The sequence below is a fragment of the Platalea leucorodia genome (genome assembly GCF_965183815.1).
Source record: "Platalea leucorodia genome assembly, chromosome: 2".
Classification (NCBI taxonomy): domain Eukaryota; kingdom Metazoa; phylum Chordata; class Aves; order Pelecaniformes; family Threskiornithidae; genus Platalea; species Platalea leucorodia.
The window spans coordinates 32811653-32838998 of NC_138824.1; the positions used below are offsets into that span (position 1 = coordinate 32811653).

General features: G+C 41.4%; 1 protein-coding gene across 2 annotated transcripts; it reads right to left on the bottom strand.

Annotated features, from left to right (window-relative positions):
- Positions 1-15811: 15811 nt before the first annotated feature.
- LACC1 (laccase domain containing 1) lies at positions 15812-27051 on the bottom strand. 2 transcript variants are annotated; one of them, XM_082333145.1, is made up of 6 exons: positions 26747-27051; positions 21384-21979; positions 19920-20101; positions 19275-19440; positions 17156-17381; positions 15812-16668 (listed from the first exon to the last, which is right to left on the bottom strand). In XM_082333145.1, exons 2-6 carry the CDS (start codon positions 21949-21951, stop codon positions 16494-16496), a joined length of 1317 nt encoding a protein of 438 aa, XP_082189271.1. In that variant the 5' UTR covers positions 21952-21979; positions 26747-27051; the 3' UTR covers positions 15812-16493. The 2 variants fall into 2 exon arrangements, with proteins under 2 accessions (XP_082189271.1, XP_082189270.1); XM_082333144.1 differs by lacking the exon at positions 26747-27051 and adding an exon at positions 25310-25494.
- Positions 27052-27346: the final 295 nt, after the last annotated feature.

The following is a 27346-nucleotide window of genomic DNA, read 5'->3' on the forward strand; positions in this document are numbered from 1 at the left end:
AAATCTGCACATTCCTGTAACAGCAAATAATAACGAGAAAGCCTCTGGCATTTCTCAGAGAAAGACCTTAATATATTTTGCCAGGAAGGTTGGTTGAACACTCTTGCAGCTTCGTAACCCTTCATTTCTGTACGCAGGGCCTCGAAATCATGAAGGTCTTAGGAGAGCGCGGAGAGGTGAGGAGTGGGGGGGTCTGCCTTGTGATGTGAGCAGCAGCCAGGCTGGCCAGGATTTTGGCACATCTCCTCGCTGTGATGGGGAGGATTTGGTTTCCATAGCAGCAACGGCGTGATGTTTTCCCCCCTTCCTCCCCAGGACTTGTGTTCCACAATTGCATGGGAGTTATATTTCACCTCAAGGCTTTCATTTTCCTGCTGCACGGTTTTGCCATGCTCCGGCAGGTCTGCCGTTTGCTGACACCGGTTTGGGGAGCGAGGCGGGGCCCTGGCGATGCCGTGCAAGCATCGCTCTCACCTCCCTCTCCCTCTTAACACCGCTCCACAAAAGACGCAGTGTTCCCTGTCCCCAACTGACTCGTCTTCACCGAGGTCCCCCTTTTCCTCGCTTGTCTCCAGCAATCAGCTCACGCATGCCTGGCTTTCCATAACAGAGCAGAGCTGTGTGCAAGTGCCAGGCGCCCGCACAAAGCCGGAGCGCTGCGCGCGGAGGAAATGTCAATAGAGGAACACCAGGCTATTTACAAAACCCCTCTTTATCCTACGACAGAGATGCATGTAGCTGTGAAAACAGTCGTACCTGCATATACTCCTCTTTTGATTTTACCCACGTGAAATACAGGAAGCCTCTTGTTTCTCTTGTTGCAGAGAAGGACTGTTTTTTGCCAGCACAAAAGAGAGGAAAACATGCTCAGAAGTAGGGTGGTGTAACTGCAAACCACACCAACTATTCTGGGGACTCGTAGGAGGATCTGGAAAGCAAAGCCAATTCATTTTTGCAGCTGATCTGTCTTCAAAACAAGTGCTCCTTTAGTTTTACACGTTTGGCATTTGTCTGCTTCAGAATCACCGGACCAAACTCTGTTCTTATTAATATCATAAAATATTTTCTCCTTCAGTGTGAAGTCCATGCAGAGAAGAGGCCAAATTCTCCCTGATTTTGGCAGGTTTCCCGAGATATGGGCACACATGGTATGTTGTGCACATGTGCCGATGCTACCTGTGCTCTGGGAGACCCCAACCCATGTATCTGGGGCACATGCACCCCAAGGAGTCCTGCTGGCAGGCGGGATGGACTGCAGCTCAGCACCGCACTGATGCAGTCCCCAGCTTTTAGATCACAGCTGGCACTGGTCCTACCAACACAGAGGCTGCCAGGCTGAGCTAAGGTGTATGCTTTTTGGTGCAGGCTAACTATGTAGGGAGCAAAGGATACACACCCTGGCGCAGCATGGTGCCTTGCCCTCTCGTGGAGGTCTCAGTCCATCCACTGTTGGGAAGTGCACGGTTTGGCATCCACCCATGCTCAAATACCGGTTGAGACTATTCCTTCTGCTCCTGCCAGCTTGTTCCGACACTTCAGGCAAGTTAATTTCCCTTCACCTGGGAGAAAGAGGGTTCACTTATTGGCATAAAGATGTTTTTTCACCACTCAGAGGTGTTATTTATAGTCACTAATGTTTCTAAGCACTTTGAGAGAAGTGGTTTTGTCATTACTTTTAGTAATACCATTGGACTGATGTGGTGGAATAGCCCCAAAGGCTGCACTCACGAATCAAGACCTCCTCGTGGCAAGCGATGCTGAGATAAATTTGACCACAAAAATCCCATTAATTTCCATATGTCACTGAATTCTCCAGTCGTCTTGGAAGAGCCTTTCGCTGGAGCGCAACATCTGTTCTGGCTCAGAAAGATGGTAGTAAACATCACATCTTAATTAAAACTGTGTGTACAGTTGTGGGAGATATACCAGTACCTCCTAGAAAAAAAGGATCTTAATGGCTTTGTTCCCAGGTGCTGACAAGAAATGCCTGTTACTGTCATTGTCTTGGTGAATGCCGAATCTCCATTTGTCAGAGTCAAAATAGAGTTCAGAGGAAAGGTAATAAAGGCAGAGTGTCCCTTGGCTGCAGAAAATAACCTTACCCTTCACAACCAGCCCGTCTAGTTGGTAAGAAAGCCCCTCTAGACAGCATTTCAGAGGTAACAGATGTAGGTCACACGTTCAGCATGGTATCCGTTAGGTAAAGCAACTTACACTCTACCCTTCTTTTCACTACATTGGAAATATCTCTCTAAATGTAATGACTTTTTTCAACCATGCACAAATCAGGGCAGTCCTTCTACGTTAGCTATGACATTCACAGTCAGGCTCACAAATTGACTGCAATGCAAGTATTTCTTGTTCTCAGTTTCCCTTTCTTGCAGACCTGGTAGCGGGACTAACATAGTGATCACCTCACTTGAATATGAATATAACAGCTTCAAGAACCTGTTTTCAGCATTCGACCCTCACCTGGGCACCGCAAATTTCCCAAAAACTAGAATTTCATGAGAACTCTGTTCTAAAACTTTTTTTGTTTGAATGAGACTGAAACCAAACTGGAAACTCCTGGGAGGATGCACCAGCTTACTCAAATTGTTAAAACATCAGTTTTAGTTTAATTCATTCAATAAAAGGACCTTTGCAGAGCCCTTCAGGATCTATCTTGATATAGATATAAAAAATGAATATTCAGAATACGTAAGTGAGAATATCCATTTCACTGAGCATCTGCTGAAGGCTTCCATGGTTCCCACATCCCACCAAGTTCCTCTGAGGCCAAGCAGCCTGTGAGTTCTGGATCCCCATTGCTAAAACATCTTCTCAGGAGGTAAAATAGGTGCTGTTCTTCTTATCTAAATGCAGTTGTCTGCCGTGTAAGTGTCCGCAACTGAGCCAGGTGGCTTAGATGCCTTTTGTAGCCAATGGAAAGAAACAGGCCCTTCTACGTGCAACTTGTCAGACCTAAATAGCTTAGGATGAAAATGAGCAGTACCCAACTTCTCTCTACTGACTATAAAGGAGGTCTGTCTTGGTTAACTAAATCAAGTGGAAATATCAGTATATTTCATCTGTCTGAAGTCAAGGAGTGACAGAATGATTTAGGCTAGTCTGGAGCTCCAAAGCCCTACTCAGAGAAAGGCTAACTTCAATGTTAGATCAGGTTGCTGAGGTCCTTGTCCAGCTGAGTTTTGAAATATCCATGACTGGAGATATCATTGCCTCTCTGGGCAGCACCCTCACTGGGAAGGAAAAAAAATCCTTACATGCAATCAGATTTCCCTTGATACAACTGTTAACTGCTGCCCCTTCTTCCTTCACAGTGCAGCATGAGATCCTTTCACTCCGGGTTAGTCTGGCTCTGTATTTCTCTATAATCCTCCATTAGGGAGGGCTATAAAGGTGGGAGTAAATCCCGTCCTTGGTTCCCTGGTCATGGGGCAATGATCATCCGTGTATTCTTTGAAAACTCAGCAAACCCCAAGATGTTTCAGGTTAAGTACTGCATGCTCAAATGCTGGGATTTCCCAGAAAAGCTTTTTTCTCCATCAGAAAATTCATATCTAGCACTAGTGCTGAAGTGGGAAGATTTACGCTAGGCCACTAATTTATTTTCTATTTTGGGTTCATCCTTCCTTTGATAGCTGAGCTGGATTTACACCTCTTGGTATAATCTGATGTTGGTACAAGCATGTGTTTTGCTGTTGGAGGCATCGCACAAAGGCTGTCCCTCAATCCAGGATATAACTCTTTCCTTGTAGGTCTTTCAGTCTATATAAAGCACAGCATAACAGAGTACAAAGCAGATAGATAGAAAGAGCACATAGGTCACAACTGCACGGCTATGTGACTGTGTAATGAACTCTGTGAATGTACTTAGGTTTTAAGTTGCAGCCTGTTTTTTACAGTTCTGTTTCTTTTCTTCTTCTTCTAGCAGTTTTGTGATCTGCTTGTTGTTTTAAAGAAAATTAATAAACAAAAACAATGCAAAACTCATCCTATTTTATTCCTGTTTCTGTTAGAGAACTTAGTATGATAGTACAGTAAGTCAGCTCTACAAGATAAATATAAAAAAAGCTGATATTCAATCAGTTTTGTTTAGTTATGGGCGGTGTTGACATAAATGCTGGCCATAAGTAAGAGTTCATTCTCAAGCCGTTGTGCCTTTGCTGAAGGCAAATGAATGATGGCATAGCCTCACATTCAGGAAAGTCCAGAACTGCAATAATGAAGTGGATAGAATTAATCAAAAATTCAGAAGCTCAGTGATTTGTGTCCTTGTGAAAGCCTAGGCAGATCATTTCATAGGGTTTTATTTTAAAAAGAAAATAGGAACTGCATAAATATGTAAATGAGACATCCAAGAATGAGCAAGCGGGAGAAATATTATTGCTATTTGTCTGGCTGGCCTGATATATATATATTAACAAAAACAAGCTTGGAGTCTTACATGGCTCTTGTGTGCATTTTTAAACACAGATGCATAGCTGAAAGTGTGTGCCTATGCATGTAAATAAGTGATAAAAATATGGATGGAAGCATATGCATTCAAATGAGTTGGCACCTCTATTCAAAGAGCAGAGAAATCTGTACGTTCCACGATTTCCCTTAAATTCCAAGAATCTTTCTTCCTGGACTTGTCTGCATATTCTCAAGCACAAAACAAACTCTTCTGAAATACTGGAGACCTTCAACTTCATTGCTATGTTTCCCATTTTCTGCCAATAATTCTGTGCTCCCTCTCAAAATATTTCCCATGCGAGACTTTCATATACTGATCTTACCACCATATTCTTCCACAACAGTACTGATGCTTGTTTTCATTCAGGATTAATTTCTTGTATTAAGAAACTGTGGTAATCAGTTCAGAGTACAGTTTGGCCTCTTGAAGATGTCCCCCTATAGAATGATGAAATTATAGGTTTTCCAGGTCCAGCTCACAGAGCACCCTTCAAAATCCAGGCCTAGTTCCCAGTGTAGTGGCTTGAATTGTACCATCAGCATCACCAGTGAAAACCGTCTCAGTTTATACCAGATATGCTGAAAAAAATTAGAAATTAGTTCTAGATAATGGCGAATGAAGACTGCAATGCACATCATTGAAGAAAGAAATAACAAGAGAGAGGCTATGGGAGATTTCTTTGTGATCACTTGCTGGAAAATAATGAGCACTTCGAAAATGTTAAGGAAATGTAACAGAGTGATGTGCTAGAGTTTCTGGTTAGAAAAGATGAGAACCGCTGGCAATGCTCAACTGTGAATAAAATATTGTAATTGTTACTGTCAGTTCTGCAGGCCAAAATATGAAAACGGGCATGCACAGGGACACTGAAGAACTAATTGGTCTGATTTGTCTTAACAGATAGGAATACTGAGGACACAGTAAAACGAAAATAGAAGAAACATCAGAGTACTTTACTCTCAAACAAAGAAGTACATTGAATTAGAAGCTAAATATTGATCTAGACATGGAGGTGATAGGAAATGAAGGAAGCTTCTTTCATCAAATTAACAGTATGAAGCAATTTCCCAAGTAGTTCCAGTGCAGCAGTCCTACAGTATAGCTGATAAATCAGGGTAAGCTTTCATCAGAATCTCATCTCTAATAGTCATCTCACTCTGAATCCTCCTGGATAACCTCTGAGGGCACAAAAGAGTGTTTAAAAGGGATCTTATTTTGCAAGCGTCCAAGTTCTCTCCTTCTCCCATAGGTCACTAGCCCAACTCAGGAGGATAGTATCCAGCAGGTGGCTTTTGTCTTTTAATCCACACTTCATTTTGCAGCTTCCTCTCTTCTCATCCTTTTACAAGTCCCTCATGGCCATCAGTCTAATTAGGTCTCCCATGGGAAGCGATGAACTCCAGTCTTCAGCCAACACACTAAAGAACTTCAGAGTATATGTCCTGTATGGCAGCTGAAAGACCAGAGCCTTGTTGACTTCATTATAAGGTTTTGCAGTCAAGATGAACTACCAGCCTTTGGTCCAATAGAGTTCAATTTTTCCCCATTTAATAATACTAATGCCATATTTGTGCCACCTATCCAAGGGGTCACATTGAGTCTCTGTGTTTCCTGTAGAAGGAGGCAGCACTGGGCAAGCTTGGGTACCTTAAGAGAATGTATGCTGCCCTCCAGGTTTGACCAGAATACATTTTACCCCCAACCCTTTTCGGATCAAGTGTACTATTAGTGCTCTCTTCCACTTCTTGCTTTAAGATGAGGCTCTGCATGGAGGGAGAAAGGAAATTGCCCTTTGCATCCTGCAGTCTTTGTGCTTTTTGTGGACCCATACGGGAACAAGGCACAGCACTGACCTTCTCCTGAGAGGTCCTCAGGCCACCATTAGACTTTTGGCTAACAATACTCCATCCTTCTCCTGTTTTAATGGGAAGTGTTGCGCTCTCTATAAACAAAGTGAATTTTCCACTCCAAATTATCTGGGATTATTCACTTCAATATTTAAACACACTCTCTTTGGTAATGTTTTTAGTCTTTATGTTCTTGTTTTCACAAGCTTTTATTCATTTTTTGTTGGCACTTATTCTCCCACCAAGAGGATTTTGAACTCATGTCCATAACCACACTTTCAGTTCCCAAGCAGCTATACACGGGGAAAGATAATTCACACCCCTCCAGTCAAAGGACTAATCTGATCAGTCACAGCTGATCAATAAATTTAAAAAACCAGCAATGACCTCCACAAAACATTTGCTTATGATCCATCCTCAAAGCTGAAAATTTTAAATACTCGGAACACACCTATGAAAACTGCAATCTCCAAACAGGAGAAAAAATGCTACAGCAATTTCAAATTGTTCCCTCTGCTCACTTCATAAATAAATAAGAATAAAAACGCTTCTTCCCACAGTGGATAAGGCAGGAAGTAGGAAACAGTCCAAAGTTTCCTGAGATGGTCTGTAGAAACTGTGTACTCAGACAGAATTTGAGAACAAAATGGTCAAAGTTGGTTTTGCTTTGTTCATTAAACCAGACAATTTGTGAATACGGTAACTCAGAATGTAATTACTACATTATTGCAACAACACTGATTTTTACTGAAACAAAGGGCCTTACCTATGGCTGGAAATTCTGACTGCTTACAGAAGAAATTTTTTATAGAGTGCTTCTTGCTAGAACAAAAATGTATCCTGACATTCCTATCCCTTAAAAAAGCATGCACTCCACAGAGTGGGCCTCCTAACAGCAGCCAGAGTCAGTCTAAAAACATGAAAGGGCATTACAGTGTCCAAGGGTAGACAGCTATGACTTTTGAGAGGCATGAGGGTCGCAGGCTCTTGCAGCACAGCTCCCAAACCAACTCTGTGTCCCATGACTCATGAAAAGAGGCTGTTTTTTCATTGCAGATGCTGTACTTTTGGGGTGCCCTATGACTGACCCAAACTCAGCTGCAGATGCCACCCAAACACATCTTAGGGAAAGCCATGGGATTTCCATTCCTTGGGTGTCTCCTAGAAATCTCCCCCTCTCTTTCCTCAGCTTTGAGAGCACCTGGTATGTATCTCATGGCTCTGAAATTTTGTGATGGTGCTTTCAGGGCCTAGAAGTTCGTCACAACTCTACAGGCCTCTTGGTCTGTAGATCTTACACATCTAGAAGAGGATCCCTTCAGAACTTTGTGCTATATCTGCAGAGTTGCCCATCTGCTACATCTTGCTACATCTGCAGAGTTGTGAGCTATGCTAATGGCACTACTGTCTCTACTGGTGGCATTGCCCACAAAGAAGAATAAAACCACTGTAAATTCACAGATTAGAAATTTCTCCTTAATGCTTTCTTATGAGAAGTGTGGTAATAACAGGATATTCAACTGACCACTCCAAATCTTGAAGGATCTACTAGTACCAATATGTCTGAGCCTCTCCTCAAGAACTAGGGAGGATCAAGGATAGCAGAAATTTCTATTGCTCCAAAAGAAGTAGTGCTCAAGATGCTTGGTAACTTCCCATTGGGCAGACTGGAGCAAAATATACAGCAGATACTGTGCAAAAAATCTACTTTGACCTATTCTATGTGTTTGTAGCAGAATCAAGATAACTGGTTCATTCCTCTTCATGATCTGCCTCTTCTCAGCACCGCAGCCTTGCCCAGAGTCTTAGGTGGCTGCCATATAAGTAAGGAGTAGTTTCACCATATTGAGCACACTTGTCCTCTCTGCCCTCCTAGGACTGACCAGGAGGTCAATCTGCCTTGTCCACTGTGAAATTACTTTTGCCATAGCAATTAGTATGGCTGAGAGTAGAAATGTTAATGGTAAGTATTCACACAGGAGGGCACTTCTCCCTTTTAGTCAAGATGTTCAGATGGGGCCCCATAGCAGCAGGGAGCCTGGACTTCTAAGCGAGAAGTTTGGGATTTGCTCCATAACAAACAAGAAAAGATTCTTGAAAAATTTTAAACTCTCAGCTCTTGAGCCAAACATACCTCATGCCATTTATTCTCACAGCTAGCTTCAGAGAAATATTATGATAGAAAATCTTCCAAGTCTGCAGAAGTGGGCTGTTAGCCAAGCTAAGTGAAATTTCAAAAAGCAGCTTCTCTTCCATATTTTCAGTCCAGAAATACAGCTGCACTGGGCGAGGGCAGATTTGCCCGTCATTGCAATTATTCTGGACCCAGCAAGGTCCCAAAGTCCTGCACGTAGATAATATATACAGCGATCATTAGCTGCCTCCCACAATTAACTGTGGTCCTCCCCCTGCTTGCATAGACTGGAAGCCTGTGAGTGCATGATATGCCTATTGGCAGGCTTTAAATTAGGGAAGAAGAGAGAGAACTGGGACATGTCCATAAGCATTCAATACTCTAACCTTTCCAGGTTCTGGGGAAAAATCCTGACCACACAAAGAAGCCTTGATAGCTGTAGCAATTGTGGTAAATAACTACACGTAGGAAGATGCTTGGCAGCACTGCTCTCTGCTTGGACAATATAGTAGGGGGCCATGTTTCCACATGGATAAACTCTTCTTGCACTAAACCTTTAATGAGCAGGTGTAGAAATGTCTCCATCATCATGATGCTGTTTTTTTCTGCCTCTTCTATCCAACAGTGTCTCACCATGGATATCTGTTTCAGGCTAGCTGCATCCCAAAGGAGATTTTTGTTCCCTGCTTCTGTTTGTTTATAACAGCCTCCAAGACTGCTGCAGAGCCAAGGAATGACTGGCTGTTTTTTCAGTCTCAGATATTGGCTCGGTAGAAAATGGTTCATCATTAGCCCGAGCACTCTTTAACTCACTTGCTAAAAGGAATGCTGCTGTATCCCTCTTTTCTGATATCATTTATTACAGCGGGCAAAAAACCTCACCCTTTTCTTCCAGCCTCAGCCCAGTTTACTGGTGATAAATCAGTACGTACAAAGGCATCCAGTCCTGATGTGAGTATAATTCAAGGGATGAATATTCAGTTTCACACATTGTTAAACTTCTTTTCCAGCCTGCAAAAACTGTGAAATTATTTCCGTATTTTAGTTTCCTTGTGTCAGCTTTCCAACATCAGATTTCTAAAAGGTTTTTGCTTAAGTTAAAAATGTTCTCCTACCATAAATCCTGTGTCAGCCTCAAAAATACCAACTATTTTTCACTTTCTGAGTTGAGCCTCCTTCATGAAGATTGCTTTTGGAACAATGTGATGGATTATGAGTTATAGCTAGGAAGCCTAAAATAAATCCTAATTGAAGTGCAATAGACTATGACTCTCTTGAAAAAGAGGGAATAGAGGGAGACCAAGGTTATTCAATTAAGGCTGCTTTAAGCTTTTTTTGTACCAAGAAGCACAACTTTGCAAGCCTACCAGAAAAAACAGTCCCTCTACAAAGTTCAAATGTCAATCTCCTTCTAAAAGAGCATGTAAGTGAAAACTGATTATCACCTAATTGACATTAATAGGGCACAATTTAGAGAATTAAGAGCTGGAAGGATCATCTTAGGAAAGACTAATGGAGCCAAACATCGCATGTAAAACTTAGCTAAACATTTACGGAAGGGAACATAACAATCTACAATCTATGAAGGAAATATTTACTGAAGAAATAAGAGGATTGGCTCATGCAGATAGATAAATAGTAAGATGAGCTCTGTGGAAGACAGGGTTTCTCTTTCCAGCATGAATTGAATCTCAATATTTGTTTTAATTTGCAATGCCACTTCTTCAGTTTTAAATGGTTTATTTCAGATTGCTCTTCATATTCAAAACAGGAAATGAGGAGTTGTTCCGAAAGACGGATTGAAACGTGTCATCCTGAAGATGTTGAAACTAGCCATTAGCTTTGGCTGAATCTTTACCCTTTCTCCGATGAGAACATTTTAGCTCGAGCAGTCTGATTGCGGCGCCTGCATTTTCTGACAGACTTTTATGTTCAATAGTAATACAAACTAATGAAAAATAGTAATATAAACTAATGAAAAGAAGTCAGCTGAATTTTGCCCTTCCTGGCCATGTATACGCAGTCAGCGTCTTCTTCAGAAGCCATTCTTAAAGGAAACTACAGAAATGTAATTGTACACTGGACAAGACTCGAAAATCCAAATCATGTTGCTCTGATGAAGACATGTACTAGATAAGCAGAGTGTGCAAAGCTATCTTTAACTTTCCCAGTCTTGTGAAAAGCAAAAAATTGCTACTGACTTACAGCCCCTAAAATCTCAAGTAAATGCAGGGCTGCTCAGTAGATTTTTCTCAAAATAACTCAGCATTGTGGCCTAATATTTTTATCACAATATCATTTATGCCAGCACCAGATAGGCTGAGGAAATGCTACAATGTAAACATCACTATCAAGTCTACATCTGTGTTTCTGCCATTGCTAGCACGGAGTTAGGTGAGCTGGGATGTTTCAGTGCTGGGGGAACTTGAGGATCAAAGTTGCAGGGTAATTGAGAGAACTGAGGAAGATCTAAGCATCAAATCTAGCAACAAACATCTGCAAGCCTAAAGGAGCCTCTCTAATGAGCTTCTTGCTCTGCTCACCTTTCATCTCCTGAAACCTTTTTATGGAGATGATATAAAGAAGAAAGCAGAGAGTCAGAATGAAACTGTCTGCATAACCCTGTTTTATTTAATCCTAATTTTATGAAGCACTTACTAAAAACACCTATTAAATCCAACCAAAAGGGTTTGAGCCACCTGTCACAACTTTGGTTCTACAACTGAGTTTTTTGTGATTCATTCTTGTGCAGGAAAACCAAGCTCACAGCTTTCAAACAAAGAAAACCAAAGCAGAACAGAAATGTTTTCCTTTAGCAGTGATGTATGCTTGAACATTCCTTTAGGACAGACCTCAGTGCCTCAAAGAGAAATGCTAAGATATTTATTTCAGATAGGCAGGGCTTTCTATAGTTGTCATTGACAAAATCACTTTGAACTGAAACATCTGACCAGAACTATGAATCGCTGTCTATAAATATTGCATCATATGAGAAAAAGTGAAATTATACATCTTGAACTGCAAACATTGCTTTCATCCTCCCTTATAAAATGCTTGTTCAGTTTTATGGTAGGTACATCCCAAATTTTTATGTTGCAACCTATTTATTTCCGATGTTTAGGCCTTTGCTACATGTAGAAGAGGCAACACCAGAAAAACAAATAGAGTAGTTAGTACTTGTGAATTACATTTGCACAAGAAGAGAGGAAATGATCCCTTAGATAAAATTAATTGTGAAAATGAACTCTCATAGTTTAGTCACATATTGATTTTTGTCTCAGATCTCTTTTCTGTTGCAGGAATCAAATGGAAATCCATGCCGTGCCCTTGCTCCCATGACTGTCAGAATTCAGGTTGCCCTGGAGACATGATGCCACATTTGCAGAAGAGGAAGAGAGACCTCACCCCGCTGTCCTCTGGGGACCGCACTCCCGAAATTCTTCCATGGGCCTCCTTTGACCCTTGGGAGCTCACAGACAAAGAGAGCCAGCCTATTTGTAATGTGAGATGCTACTGTAAATTAAACACTTACTAATGAAAGATCAGAGGGATCACTTTAAAAAGCTAGCTTCCTATTTCTCTGCATGCCTTTGGGAAATACATAATCATGCTTTTTAGCAGCACAGCCACAGGCACTGTATATTTAAAGCAAGTGGAGCAGCAAAATCTCTTAATCTTATAAAAAGGTGTGGCACTGGATAGCAATTAGTAACATCCTGGATATAAGAATATACCTGACTAGAACAGTTCTTAAATCCACGTACATTTCTATCTATCTGAATCATTCATCTGGAAACACTGGATAGTATCTGCTGGAAATAGAAAGTAGAACAAGTCAGCCTTACAGGCAGAGCTTGTTGCCAGTCTTCGGAGGTACGTAAATCCGTCAGCAGGTCAATACATTATTTCCTCTGTCACATACAGGATTTACTGCTCCCGTCAGTGCACTGTCCCGTTATATTGTTGCACAAGAGGCTGGAGTTCAGGGAGGACTTTGGTACTCAGAGAACAAAAGCCTCGCACACATGACATCAAGGCGAGCGCACACGCGCACCCCCTCTGAGCCTCGGGACAAATGAGTGCAGCTCATCTCCCTCTTTGCATCACCCAGCAGCAAATTGAGCATGGAGTGGAAATGAGGACAGCAATGAGGGAATCTAGGAATATTGACTTCTTTGCTGTGTAGGCTGGAAATTGGGAGCTCTTGCGGAAACCTGTAAAAGGGGAATGGGTTGGAGGATACTGATAAAGATCCAGTGCTGAGAACAGAAAGCTTCACACTGCTGCTAAAAGAAAAAAAGGCACATGCATACAAAAGAAAGCAACACTGATGCTGCTCGGCGTGGAGTGGCATCTGTTTCCTCCAACACCCTGGATTCACAAGCCTTGTAGGGCGATTGTGAGTGGTGCTGGACAGAAAGAGAGCAATGCACAAGAGATAACCATGAGGAAAATAAGACTGGAGGCAAAGACAACCACTCTGCAAACTATGTTACTGCTGGGGAAAGGAGACACCTTCCTGTAATTGAATGCTTGTAATTTGGGAGGAATGATACGCTTTCTGTGAGTCGAGATATGCCCAAATGTTTTGCTGAGGGTCCAGGCCCACAGCTTCCGAGTTTGCTGCTGCTCTGAAACACAGCCATCAAATGCAGAACTCAGACCAAGCAACTGTCAAGCCCCCATCCTGTCTCCTTGGGTTGGCAGTGGAAAGATACAAGCAGCCACTGATCGACCTAACCTCTACAAATTTATTAAAAACTTTTTTCATCTAACCTCCTTAATATTTTTCACCTTTGCCATACCTGTGGCAATAAATGCCACAGTTTGGATAAACATTTCACTCATTATCTCAGGCTTTGATCTATGCCTCTGAAGTTGCACGCTGCTTTCCCAGGCACTGGAACCAGAAGTCTGGCTGCCCTGTTTTACTGGAACAGTGAATAAAGCCTTTCTCAGACATGTTTTGGTACACTCCATTCAAATATCTAAATGTAAACAGAGAGGCCCATATTCAGAATCTACAATAGCAACGAATGTTAATTGCACAGTAATAGCTATCAAAACCAATATGCAATGTGATCATGTCTTGTGCTCACCCCAGGGCATACCACAATCATAATTAATAATGTTATTTAATAACAATAATAGGGCAAATGCAGCTTATAAATTCATGGGCAAGGTTAATAAATGGGATCTTATCATTAGGTAGGTACAGCTGAACAATTTATGAAGCATTTTAAGAGTTTCCCTAGAGGTGGTGAATCAGAGCTGATCTGCTTGGCTCCTCTAGTGAGCAACAGGAATGAAAAGTAAATAAATAGAAATGTGAAACAGCCTTGTCTCCTTTTTATCATGCCCTTCCTCTAAACTTTTTTTTTTTTAATACCAGAATGAAAATGCCTTTATATCAAGGACTTTTGAAAGAAACTCTGTATGATACAGAGCCTAACCTGTTTGGAGACTGAACATTATTATTATTTTCTTATTGGTCATGGAGTTCTCCACCTCAGTAATCCGTGTACAAAAGGCTGCTTCCTGTCTTGACAGGTTTACAGCCTAGGTAATTCAGTGTAAAAGAAATAATGAACAATGATTGTGGTAACGATTTCTCTTCTAAAAGGCAAAGCCTTTGGTGTTTCTGCTCATTCTGACACGCACTCCAGCTTGCACAGTCCTACCATGACCTGTAAACGGTATTTTTCTAAACAGAAAGTCTCTGCTGTCATTCTTGAGCAGGTATGAACAAGCCAGGGCTCGCTATCAGTATCACGTTACTGTGACGTAGTATACTGTTGAGCGTTTGAACTGCAGTAAGTAGCATGGCTGCAAGGTCTTTCTACTTACTGCAAAGTTAAATGCATTAGTTTAAAACCATCTTTGAGGTGGGACGGGCTAACAGCAGGCACATGGGCACCTCTGATGCTTCAGCTGTCAAGCAGTACCTTGCAAGACTGAGTAACTCAGCTGCTTTTGACGGCATGCTCTTAATCCACAAGGGAAGAGGGTTAAGTGAAGGGCACTGACAGACAAGCTTTGGCTGAGCTTCAGGTGCGGGCACTGAAGATTGCATGGTGCTACTGCCCCCACAGCAGAAACAGCAGAAGGAAAGACACCTTACTCACTCCACTGCTATGTCAATCAGGGCCCGTGAAGTGGTTCACACTTACGTGCCAGGGCAAAGGGACAGAACTAAAAGGTGAAGGTAGGTTGTTGGGTTTTTTTACCTAGTTCAGCAAGATAAGCCTGTCAGTGTCCACATAATTATATTATCCTATATTTGGAATAAGTCAAATACACATACATGCATATACCTATACATACCATACACACTATTAGCTACTGTGTGGTAACATGTTTGGCAGCATTAAGTTGAGGAGTGTGAGTGTTGCCCCTGGTGGAACCTGAACCTCGAGTTTGAACTCAGCTGTGAACATCGCCACAGTGAAGTTACAAAAGAAACAAAGAATGATGAAAGCAATGGTGAGGTTTTTAAAAGGTAACTGAAAATGTAAGAATTTTTATTGTCAAGGACTGCAGTACTACAACAGAAGAGGAATAATGTTTCTAAAGAAGGAGAGTTGGAAGAAGTATTTTTTTGGTAGATGGTTACAGTCAGAGGGTAATGTGCTCAGAACCAGGCTCTTTTCTGAGAAATAAATACCATTCACAGGTAAAAGAAAGGTTTTTAAAAAGTCTGTTCTCCCAGAGGACAAGGAAAGTTCTAATTTGGTCAGCTCTGAATCACAGCCCAACAAAATGAGAAATAGATTACTCTTCAAGCACAAATACCAGAATAACTTGGCAGATGATTATATAAGCAAAAGTAGCAGCTTATGCTGTGCAGTGCTTTGCAAAATGCATGGTTTGAAAACCCGTACATACAGTGCAGCCAGGGATGGAAGTGCAGCGTGAGCCAGCACTGACCTCTAGTGGACATAAAAGTCTAGAATTGGTAAAGATGGTTGAATTCAAAATAGAAAATACGGCATGTGGACAGTTATCGCAAAGCGTGTGCTTGGCAACTCTGCAAGCTACAGTCAGCATAGGTTTAGACTTGACTGTTGAATGGAACTATTAGGAAGCTCTCACTGTCTGTGCGTCAGGAACTATCACATCTATTGCAACATCTAGTGGCAAATTTTATGCGGCCAAAACAAAACAGTGCACACTTAGAACTTGCTTAACAAGACAGATAAGTCAGCTATTGGTGAGTAAAATTAACTGAGGTTAAATTAACTGAGGCTAAATTCAGTGCCCTTTTTAGATATTTATTAAATAACTGGGCACTGTTGAGACTGTCTCAAGGGACATTAGCAAAGCACCAATAGTTTAAAGAAAAAGTCCTAAGGAAATACTAACATACATGTTGTATCATATTAAGAGCCTTAGTCCTACTTTTTCTACAATCAAAAAATACAGAATGGTGAGGGTTCATACATTTTCCATGTCTGCCCCAGAAGATCTTGCTTGCTTCTCACTTTCAAGTTATTTTCCATAGGAAAAGTCCTGTAAATGTTTTGGAGCTCTTCTTTAAACTAATCCAAAGAAGAAAAACAATCCTAGGCACACAATTCCGTAACGCTAACCTTCAGCTGAAACTACCAAAGTTGGGTGTTCTCAAACAGTTAATGTGCAATACAGGCTTCCCTTCCTGTGTCAGTAATGTCATACTTCATTCAGAAGCTAACGAACACTTTCGGTTTTTGTGCTTTCACCACCTTAAGACAGTGAGGTTTCTGGGATATATTTGATCAAGAAGGCAAGACAATGGGAGCTTGCACCTGGTTTTGCAGAAGGGCTTTGTCACTGGTGTGGGTTGTCCTTGTTTCCTTTAGACCCCGTCTCACACTGGAATTATTGGCCCCACACCCTACACATTTCTTCTTGCCTCAGAATGGCAAGGAAGGGAAGAAGCCAGAGAATCTCAAGACCTGTGAATTCCCTATTTCAAGTTTGTGAAAGGAAGAACTTCTGTGAGGAGAGCAGGATGCCAGGCAATGTACCAGACTTATTGTCTAAATACTGCTGGAGAGTAAGAGATACTGTCTCAATCTTTGATTGATATGAAGCCAATCTGTGTCCCGAAGTTAGTGCCATCACGGAAGTGAGAGTAAAATTTATCAGGGTGGCACGCAGTACAGAAAGTGATATTTTGGTTCTGGTCTGTGACAGAATCATCTTGGATGTTCTCAGGAAGAATCCCACCACGCTCAAGAAGAATCCTTAAAGAAAGAGAAACAGAAAACAGTATTTTTTGTACATCCTCACATTCCTTAAGACATTCAGACAGCACTTCAAGTACCAATTGAACAAACTGTGCCAATAGTGTGGTTGGGACTTTTATTGCTTTTCTTTTTTCTTTTTTCCAGTATTAGACTAAAATAATTGCTTTTCTGCAACCAATAAAACCATATTTAACTTGAACATTTGTCTATAATCCATAAACTAAAAGTATAACAGTGAAATAATAATTGAAACCCAGCAAAGGTGAGCAGATTATCATTCATTCAAAGGTATCATTTGTTGATCTGCAAAGTACTAGAGAGTACTTTAAAATGGTGAGGACCCTCACCATTATAATGCTGGATAATAAAATATCAGTATAATTATTGATAAATAATGTGGAGTTAGCCTTTTGTTCTTTCGCGCTGAGTCTGCTCAGCACAAAAAAAAAAGTGTATGTCATGGAAATGCACTTAGTAGGCTTACCGTGTTGCTCTTCTAATATCAATATAAGGACTTGCAGAGTCAAATAGTCTCACACATTTTGGATCAATTCTGTGAAATTCTTTAGCTGATTCATGAGGAAGTTTGTAGCAGCAAGGTCCAACAGACGGGCCCAGCACCACAAGGATATCTTTCACATTACAGCCATATTCAGATACCATAGCATTTACTGTGGCCATAGAAACTCCTAACAATGTGCCTTTCCATCCTGTAAGAAATTAGAGGTTGAAAAAAAAATTGTACAAATTGTCTCTTTAATTTTATAGTAGCTAAAATATATGCTATTATTAAAGGTACAAATGAATAGATATATTTATATCTAAAAATAAATCATTATATCTAATAATAAATAATTGTCTTTAAAAAAAAAAAAACAACTCAACACATTAACAACTGTCAGTTTGCTGATATCATCATTTTGTGGAGATGGAAACTAGAGAGAAGAGTTCAGATTAGGATTCCAGAATTCCTTTTTCCCGGTATCCTGGTTTGGGCAACTAGAGCATACCTTACAGCTCCTCTGTGCTTGAAACATTTAAATGGGAGTATGACAACAGAAATATGTCAGAGTCAGAAGTGTATTTTTATAATATGCTGAAAATGTTTTTAGTGTTATTTTAGGAAAAAAAAGAGGCTCAAACTAGAGGCATTGTTTGGAATAGGTAGAAGAAAGCCAAGCTTTGCACTTCGGCACTGTTGGAATAGATAGAAGAAAGCCCAGCTTTGAGTTCTCATATCTCAGTTTGAGTCCCAGGAATTCTTTGCATCGCACAGGGAGTGCGTCATACCAAAGGACAGGATAGGCTAATAACTTTTCCTCTGCTTTTCTACATCCAAAGACTGAGATGACCTTATACCTAATTGTCTTTATTCGTATACATAGCAACACGTGTGCAAGTTAAACTGAACTGAGGTGGGGTCGGACAGCAAGGAAAGGATTTAGGAAAAGGTAGTTGGAAGCCTGGCAAGGACTGTGATGTGGGAATGAAGGCCAAAACTTGAGAGATGGAAAGTAGGTCAGGCTGGAGCCAGGAGGTATGCTTGGAGAAGGCAGGGATGTGGGTTGGGAGAACAGTGTGGTGTGTCAGGGACTAGATAAATGAAGAAGCAGCAGAGAAAGGAGCAACTACATACTTAAATATTTTACAATAATTAGGTTTGACCACTTACAATGTAAAACTCTTAAAACTTTCAAGAGTGGATAAAATTATCTCTATCCCTTCTCCCATTAAAAACTGCAACATTCCCCTCTCCTCCCAGACAGACATGCTGCAATTCTCATTCTTCTCACTTTCTCTAACCTAAGTTTGCTGGGGCGGGGGGCGGGAAGGGTGGCACAACTTTATTGAAGGAAAGTCAAAGTTTTGATCGTCTTATGATGACTCAAAAATTTGAATTTATTTTGGCTTATTTATTGAATGCATGAAGAATTTTACAAATTAGGTGCTATTCACAAGCTCTAGGCAGAGGTGAAGCTTCCTACCATATCAAGGGGTGTACTAGCATCAAAGATCAAAGCTGAGGAGAAACTCTCAGCTGTGCATTCTCCTTGACCTCATAAATACAGACTGTTTTATAAAATGAAACAGTCCCAGCAGGAAAATCTCACCACAGGATATGTATTCTAGCCTAACAGTTGGGACATTTTCTGAAGTCAGACATAACCCCAGGTTGTGCTAACCATCCCTGCTTCAGTTTTATTTTCATTTGGTTTGAGTGAGACAAATATTTCTTCTGATCCAAAATGATTGTTGGCGGCATTGGCTTTATAGCTATTTTTTACATACGAAGTTAGACAGACTACCAAAAAAAATTATTTTGTTTTGGCTACCAGATCAGAAAAAAAAAAATGTATAAATACATAAATAATAATTATTACAGTTATAAAATTAAAAAAAATACATAGCTTGGGAAACAAACTATTCTCAAGACTAATCTTGTTTTTGCAGGATACAAACTTAACAGGTCAGGGTCTCTATTGTTATGTGATCTTGCATTTACTCATTCTCACTCAGTGTTCCTTTGGTTGCCAATTTGTAATCCTTAGTCCCTTTCCAGTGGTCTCCTAGTTATTTTGATCTCCATGATTTAAAATTCTTACCAGAATGAGCGGCACCGCAGGCTTTTCTGACAGGATCAGCAAACAGCACAGGTATGCAATCAGCCCCTGGAGCTGCTATTGTAACACCTTTCTGATTCGTAACTATTCCATCATAGCTGTCAGGCTCTGTCTTTCCCATAACACACACAGTATTAGCATGATCAATCTGTCAAGACAAAATCAGAACATGGACAGTGATATGGCAGCAAAAAAACCCAGTTCTGACTAATGCAAGGATTTTTCTTTGGCATGAAACACTCTTCTGCACCAACTGCTTATGCATGGAAATCAGGCACCCCCTTGTTCAAATGCCATGCAGATGTATCAGTAGAAAGTCACCATCGAAGCGGTGGTGTATTTTTCTTTTAAGAGAAACTGCTCTGATCATTTATCTGATTATTCTACTCTGAGGTGTTAAATGTCAGAATATACTTGGAAGAAACAGTGCTGCTTCTCCATATAGTGCCAAATGGCTGATAGTTTGGATGGCTATTCCCACAGATAAACTGCCAGCATGAATGTTTTAATTGTCCTGTTTCTCACAAGTTCTTGCTGAGAAAGATAAGAATAATGCCTACAGTTTTAGCCAGTGATACACAAAGGAAGATCTGACCCATTTACATAAATCCATTATTTGATAAATACCTTGACTCTGTGAAAAGTGTCTGGGTTAAATCCTGCGGCATTAGCTAGCCTGCGGAGATTTTCTTTAACAACAACTTGTGGGTCCCTCCGCTTGCAACTGCTGAAGAGATTGCAGGAGCTTAGACTTGGTATGTAGGAGATGCCACCTGTCCTTGTGGTGAAGCCATGCAGGAAGATAGCATCTGGCAAGGCAAAAAAGACAACAAACAATTTCTTTCAACACAAGACCAGTCCAGATATAATACGGTTTTATACTGAAGAGACCTGGAATCAGCCAATCAAGTTGAGTATTACTTTACCTCGTATTTAGCTGTGGCATTTAAATTTAAGGATTCTAAGTCTCCTTCTTGCTCATAATCATAATCCTCCGAGGCCAAGGTAGAGGGGTTTGAGCAAGAAGGAGTCCTGGCAGATTTAGCTTGACTTTTTGCAGAGTTGTGGTGCAAACCCTAGAGAAGAGGTAACTCACTGATGAAAACGAGAGTAGATTTTTAAACAAATGTTCTAAGGTGGGATCTCCCAAGCTTTTTTGGCAAATGAAGTACTAGTCCTCAAGACTTCACAGAATCTCAAACATCTTTCTAAAGTACACTGAAAGCACTGAAAATTTCTAGCATTATTGAAAAACCCTCTGTTTTTACAGTGCGGACTATTTATTGTGGCCTCATGCACCAAATGCAATCACTGCTTTTGGGGGCGACGGGGGGAAGGGGGTCTGCATGGCAAAGTTGAACACAGAAAGATAGTCTCACAACTGGTATTTTTGCTATCTTAATAGCTGACAAGCTTAGTGGCACAATCAGAGTTGAGATTCAAAATCTCTTTCACCTGGTGTGATCCTTTCAAAGTCACAGTCAAAAACTTGAAGCACAATGAAAGCAAAGATGGCTTTAAGTAACTCATGTTCCTTTCAGGCTCTGAATCATTTCAGACATATTTTTAGGGAAAGACAGTTCCAAATTTTGGCAGTAGCAAACCTCTCAGCTTTCCCCTGAATCCTCTGAATCATGAGACCCTATAATCACTCCACTTGAGAGACATGCTGCAGTAAACTGGGTCGTGCCATGGCAAGGACACTGAGACATCAGTCTGATCAACCAGGCATTCGTGAGGCTGCGGACCAGGAGAAACTCCTGTCCTGCCTTTCCAGAGGATGATGGTAACTCTCAAAGTGTGCAATTCCCACACAGAGGGGAGGAGATTTCACTGTCTACAGTAATGCTCTCACTAAACCTGGGCCTCTTTCCTCTGATCATGCCCCAGGCCTGGAACAAGCTTCCCAGTCTTTTACTGTATCTCTGTTGACACTCCCCCCTCTTTATAGACATGATACACTATTGCAATATCATATAGAGTTATTTGCTGCCTGAAGACATTTCCAAATATTACCCACTTTGCAATTCCCTTGAAGAAGTATGCTTGGGAACAGTCTCTGTAAAATCTATTAGCTGGGATTCTCTTTACCTGGGATCAGGGAAGATCTGAGGATGGTGAGCTCCCCTTTCAGGCTCGGCAGGCTTTCCAAGTACATCTGAATCTCACTTTGGATAAGCGCCACGTCCTGTGTAGGAAGTGTTTGCTCTTCGCGCTGAGGTTCAGCTATCTCTAGGTTTTCACAATCAGATGCCACCCGTAAATCCTCAAATTCAAACTGGTACACTGCTGTAAAGAGATGGTCTATATATACTTTCATTAAGTCTTTTCTTAAGGTAGGGAGAATAACTTTAATGATGCTTAGGTCTTTTTCATCCAGTCTTTGTTTGATGGTGTACAAAGCAGCAGCTGTAGTCAGAGCATGTACCACCTCCAGTCTTTTCTTCAGACTCTGAAAATCCCTCAGAGCTGGAAGCAAGGATTCTTGTTCACCATTCCTTTCACTCCCCTGCCTCTGGCAACACATGACATACACAAACGGAGCAGGGATGGAAGAACATTTCTCAACAGTTTCCAGCGTGTTACGTAGTAATCCTTGGATGTTGTTCTGCAAGTTGGCTGGTAGGCTGAACAGATCTATCAGTACTGCTTCCACCATATTCCAGGATATTTAAAGATTCCTACAACTGCCAAGTAGTCAGTAACAAAACATGAAAACCAAACAAAAGACAAGATAGCATCATTAGTCCAAACACAGAATTATGTTATTAAGGCAATGCATTCAGTGACACTGTGTAGAGAAGGTGGCATGCAGTAATTAATGTCTTAGGATTTCCTCACTGCATCAAAAGAAATTGCAGCAAAAGAAAAGTAGTGGAAATGGGAATTATTACGTATTTAATTAAGTATTTAGGGATTTCCCTGCCACTGCGCCTACCTCAGGTTTTTCCCAGGTCAGGGATGATAAAAGGTTAGTACATAACATCAGATTCATTGAATCAATTAACCCACATTAGCCTAATGGATATCTTTGACCTCTGACTGTTGGGCCCTCCTCCAGCTCCCATGAGGGGAACCAAATACAGAGGTCCCTCAGCTTTCTGGGACTGGAGGAGTTTCTGTAACCATTTTTTTGGAGGCATTTTACACACTTATGGCTGAGCTGGAGCTCAGGTCTGCTGCCCCTCCTGGCAGTAGGGGTGCTGGGCTGTGAGCACAGGATCTTTCCCACAGGCCTTCACAAGACTTTTTGCACTTCTCCCTTTTGCGTTACCAAAAGTACTGACTTGCTAATTTCTGAGTTCTGTGTGGAGGAGCACATGATCTGTATAGTTCTTTTCAACATGCACGAACTCAGCAGAGGTTACTAAATGCGAGAAGTACACAGAACTGAATGAAAATAATATAATACTGTGCACAACTTCCTGCCTCAGTTTTTTCACTATGGTAGCTGCACTCTTTGCTCTGAATTCGAGACCTGTTAAGCTTATCTAAAATCATCCTGTAGTTCACAGCTTGTCTTGTGGCCCATGGTGTAATTCTAGTTTTTGTGGGTTTTTGGTTGGTTTTTTTTTTTTCTGGACGTTGTTGATCCAAGCTGAGCTAGGCTCCCTACCTGTAGAAACTTGTCCATCTGTCTCTTCCTCTCTCTGTTGCTATGAAAGCCTATTTTACATATCCTCTAGAAGTGTCTTATTTTCTTTTCTCTGTCTCTATGATAATTTTTCAGTTTCCAGTGCAAGCCTCCAGAGGCCTGAACAAAAGACTAGATCCCTTTGCTTTAGGAACCTTGAACCCACGGCTATTCAGATTTCGTGACTAAGCACCGTGCTTGATCTAGGAGGAACACATGCAGCTTTATCACCAGTTGTAAGGCCCCATAACCATTTAGAGAATTCCTCAACACCACCATTTTTTTGCATAGTAACAAATCGTGCATCAATATTAATTCCTTTGCAGGAAAACTAATATCTTTGCAGGAACAAAGGACTTGAGAATCTTTTAAGTCTTTCAAATCAATGCTTTGCTACCAGAACTAACCGTATCAGATAATGCCTGGAACTATTTTGTGCCCCAAGCCCTCATTCTCCTGTAACTACATGCATGCTCTGGCTTCACAGCACTTCATTATCCTGCAAAAATACTGCTTCTGTGTGTAATTGAGGCCTATCACTATGGGGGACTTTGTGTCCTCCTCGGCATATTATGGTTGACAATGAATTCCCAGAGTTTCTACACTCAAATGAGAGGTCAAAGACCTTTCTGGTTTTAATGGATCATTTATTCAGGGTAGGTTTTACAGAAAACATTCTCTATTTTCTTCATTGTTCTTTCCCCCAGACTGGAAGAAAAATAATCCTGACTAAAAATGATGTTTTCCTTTCTGCGAGTTGAATGCTTACAAAGATTAATTACTGACTATCAAAACAGGTGAACTAAAAGTATCAAAATGTGACAGCAGATAAAAGTATCTGCCCAGGAATTTTTTTTTTATTATCTTGATTTTGCTGAACGTATTATTTACACACAGCTGATTACAGATTTTAGAGAACACAGCTTGCTATGAAAACAGTGTCACAACAGACTCGTGTCAAAGACCATGACTTGGGAAATCAGGATATTTCCTTCCCTACCCTGACACTCTCTGTGGGAGGCCTGTAAGAATATGGCATGATCCCAATCTAGGTATAGCAAATGGCTCCAGCAAAGACAGTACAACAGAGGGGTGTAGTGGAAAAACAGATTATTGTTCCACTTCAGATATGTCAGTAGTGGAAGGCAAGTTGAGTTCATTGCTGTCCTCATACTTCCCCAAAACATACCACCAGAGAAAGGGTAAACGGGAAGTGTTTGTGGAGGGAGAGGTAATTGCCTATATTGTTATTAAGTTGTGTGTGCATTGCAAAAAGTCCACAGGGGCAATTATTGGGATGTACAAAAAGAAACAATGGGGCTGATTCACCCTCGTATCCTTCTAGTTTTGCATCACAGAGTCTTACTGAGGTCAGTGGTGTCCAAAGTAAATTTGCTTACAGTCATAATAAAGTTTTTTGACTGCTTTCTAAGTCCCCCCCCAAAAACCCTTCTCAAAATACAGGCTTGCCAAGCACAGCAATGTTTTAGCTTATGAGAGATGCATTCACGGTTACTCAGGTTTTAAGTAACATGCTCTACAGTCCCAGAGTTCCACAGAAAGTCTCACTGCACGTAACTGCATCAGGAAAGATTAAGTGCATTTATTAAGGAGTTGCTCATTTCAATACACAATGCAAGGCAAATACTTGCACAAGCTTGAAGCCAAGGCCACCCATTAGCTGTTTTGCTCACTCTCTGAAACTCTGTCAGCAAAATCATTTGGAGGGTAAAAAGATTCTCTTGCACAGACATCAAGAAAAAAAAAATCAAAGAAAATGATAGATAACGAGAAGAGAGGAGAGGTGAGGAGGTTAACAAGAGTGAAAAGGAGAAAGGCAAACTGAATACAGAGAAGAAACAATGGAGGAAATAAAACCAGGCTGCAGAAAAGAGGCAGCTCAGGGTAGAAAAAAGATCCAAAAAGCAACTTCCAAAAACCCCAGAAATCTAATTCTGAAAGCTCACTGTTGGTCAAGACAAGATTGCTGGCAATTTCCTGCACCTTTGAATCCTACTGGTCACCTTATATTCTTACAGAAACTGAGAGAACTGACATCGTTTTGGGAAAATTAAAAAGCCAAGAAATATTTAACATCTGCCAGAGAGAGATGCCCAGAGAAAGAAAACAGGTCATTTAAGCAGCCCAAATTAACAGGGATAAGAGCACATTTGTAATAAAATTTCAACAACAGCAAAGAAAAAAAAGAAATACATAAAAACCTGTTAAACCGGATTAAAAGAATTACTTTCTGCCTCTTTTAACTTAGGGGTATTTATGCAAGGTTGAAGAAACAGAAATCAGCACTTAACAATGAAAACATTGAAGTACATGCAGTTTTCATAAACAAACTCTTAAGTTTAAAACACAGGAATTTACTTACACAGGTAGACAATCCTTTTAAACTCTTGGAAGATATCATCTGATATAAACACACATTACAAGCTTTATATATATCAGTTCTCGCTGTCAGTCTTGCAACTGATGTGTACAAGATGGAAATTCCTATTCTAGGCAAGACTGGAGTGGGAACCTGTATTTCTTCTTTATGATGAGACCCTGCTTTGTTGCTGTCAGGAAATAACAAACTGTACTGAAAGGCACCTACATGATTAAGTGCCTGGGTAGCATTAAACCAGGAAGCAGCATTAACCCTGCCATGTAACTCGCTGCTGTAATCATACGTTCCAATGCATCAGCTTTGCACAACCTCCAACAGATTCAGAAATGTACAGCACATCAAAACAGAACAAGAACACGAAGAAGTTTAAGGAAAACTTGTGCAGACTGAAAAAGTTTCCTTTTTTGAGCTGTAACTGCATGTTCCATTGAAGAATTTGGCAGTCAGTCAAGAAAAAGTATGTTCAGAAGGACCCAGATAGAGAGGTTACGAGAGGTCAGGCTTCAGGGCCACAGGCCTGAAATGAGGATGCCGATTTCTCCTCAGAGCAGTCAGAAATTTCGCAGAGCTCTGTAAAAAAGTCTGAATGTTTTGAAAGGAAATTGCAAAGGTCAAAGGTCAAAAGGCAAGTGGAGGAATTAGGGATTTGTATCAGGCTTTGTCCAAGAATCCTATGATAATAAATATATTTTCTCAGCTGTGCTAAAATCAGTCATGACAGGTAAGTATATGACAACTAAAGGACAAAAAAAACCCCTAATTTTTTCATGAACAGAGGAATTAATAAAATCAGATTTCCTATGAATTGCTGTCTTATGTCCCCTCTTCCTCCCTTCTCTTCAGCTCCAGTAAACCTACATTTCTGCGAGGTCCAGAACACACCTTGGGATTTCCCCACCATTCCCCTTCCTGCTTTTCCTTCCAACACACGCTGGGCAGAGGGATGAGAGCTGAAAACTCCTGGCTCCCAAAAATCCTCCTCCCAAAGGGAACTGATGTGGGTATCTTGTACTTCTCCACCCAGACACCTATTTTCATGAAGTTTGCAGAGATCAGTTATCTCTGAGGCTTTCCAACCCACTGTCAAATGTGTCTGAGCTAGATCATTAAAAATTAACAGGAGGACTTGATGGGAGAGAGAGCCCAACACAACCATTATCTTTCCTTCAACCAGACTAAGAAAAAATATTTACTGGGGTTATTTTTGGTACAGAATGCTGAGAACGGATAAGGAAAAGGTCAGAAAATATCCAGGATACAAAACAACATTGAAAAATGACAAATTGATGTTAAGTCTCTGGTTGAAGTATTATGTTCAACTTCTGCCATTTCAAAGAAGGGACGAAATAAACAGATCATATGCAGACATAAGCAATTAAATTATAAAAATTGTGGGATTTAGGTTTAAAATTCCTTAACCTGGAGTTCAGAGGAATACGAGTGGGCAGAAGGCAAGTCCGTGGCTACAAAACAGGGCACACTGTAGAGCAGGAGAAACTGGGCCACCTTTCTTGTTCCTCGTAACCCGATGGTGCTCAGCAAAACTTACGTTCTCTGCAGCGTACATCAAACGCTAACAAATTATGACGGAAAATGCAGTTTCATAGGATGAATTAGGTCACTCAGGGAACTTAGAAGCGAAAAAAAGCTAAGCAAAATTGCCTCAGCCACAGGGCGAGCCAGGCCGCGCTGCCGCTACGGGCCCCGCCGCGCAGCACCCACCCCTTTCTGACAGGGTGAGTTACTCCCTCCGTTCTTCCTCCGCCTGCCGCCGGGCCGAGCCTCCCCCGCGCCCCGGCCCTCTCCCGCCTCTCTGCGCCCCGTGGCCGCCGCTAACGGCCGCCGTCCCCTCACGCCGCCTCCGCCGCTCGCCTTCCCTCGCTGAATTTCTCCGACGCTCCCTAAGCCCCGCACGCCGCGCTGCGGGGCTGGCCCTTGGCCGACGCTCCCCGGCCGCTGGCGGGCTGCGGTTTGGGCGGGAAGGGGCGGGGCGGGGCGGCCGCTGCAGCTTCCCCCCCT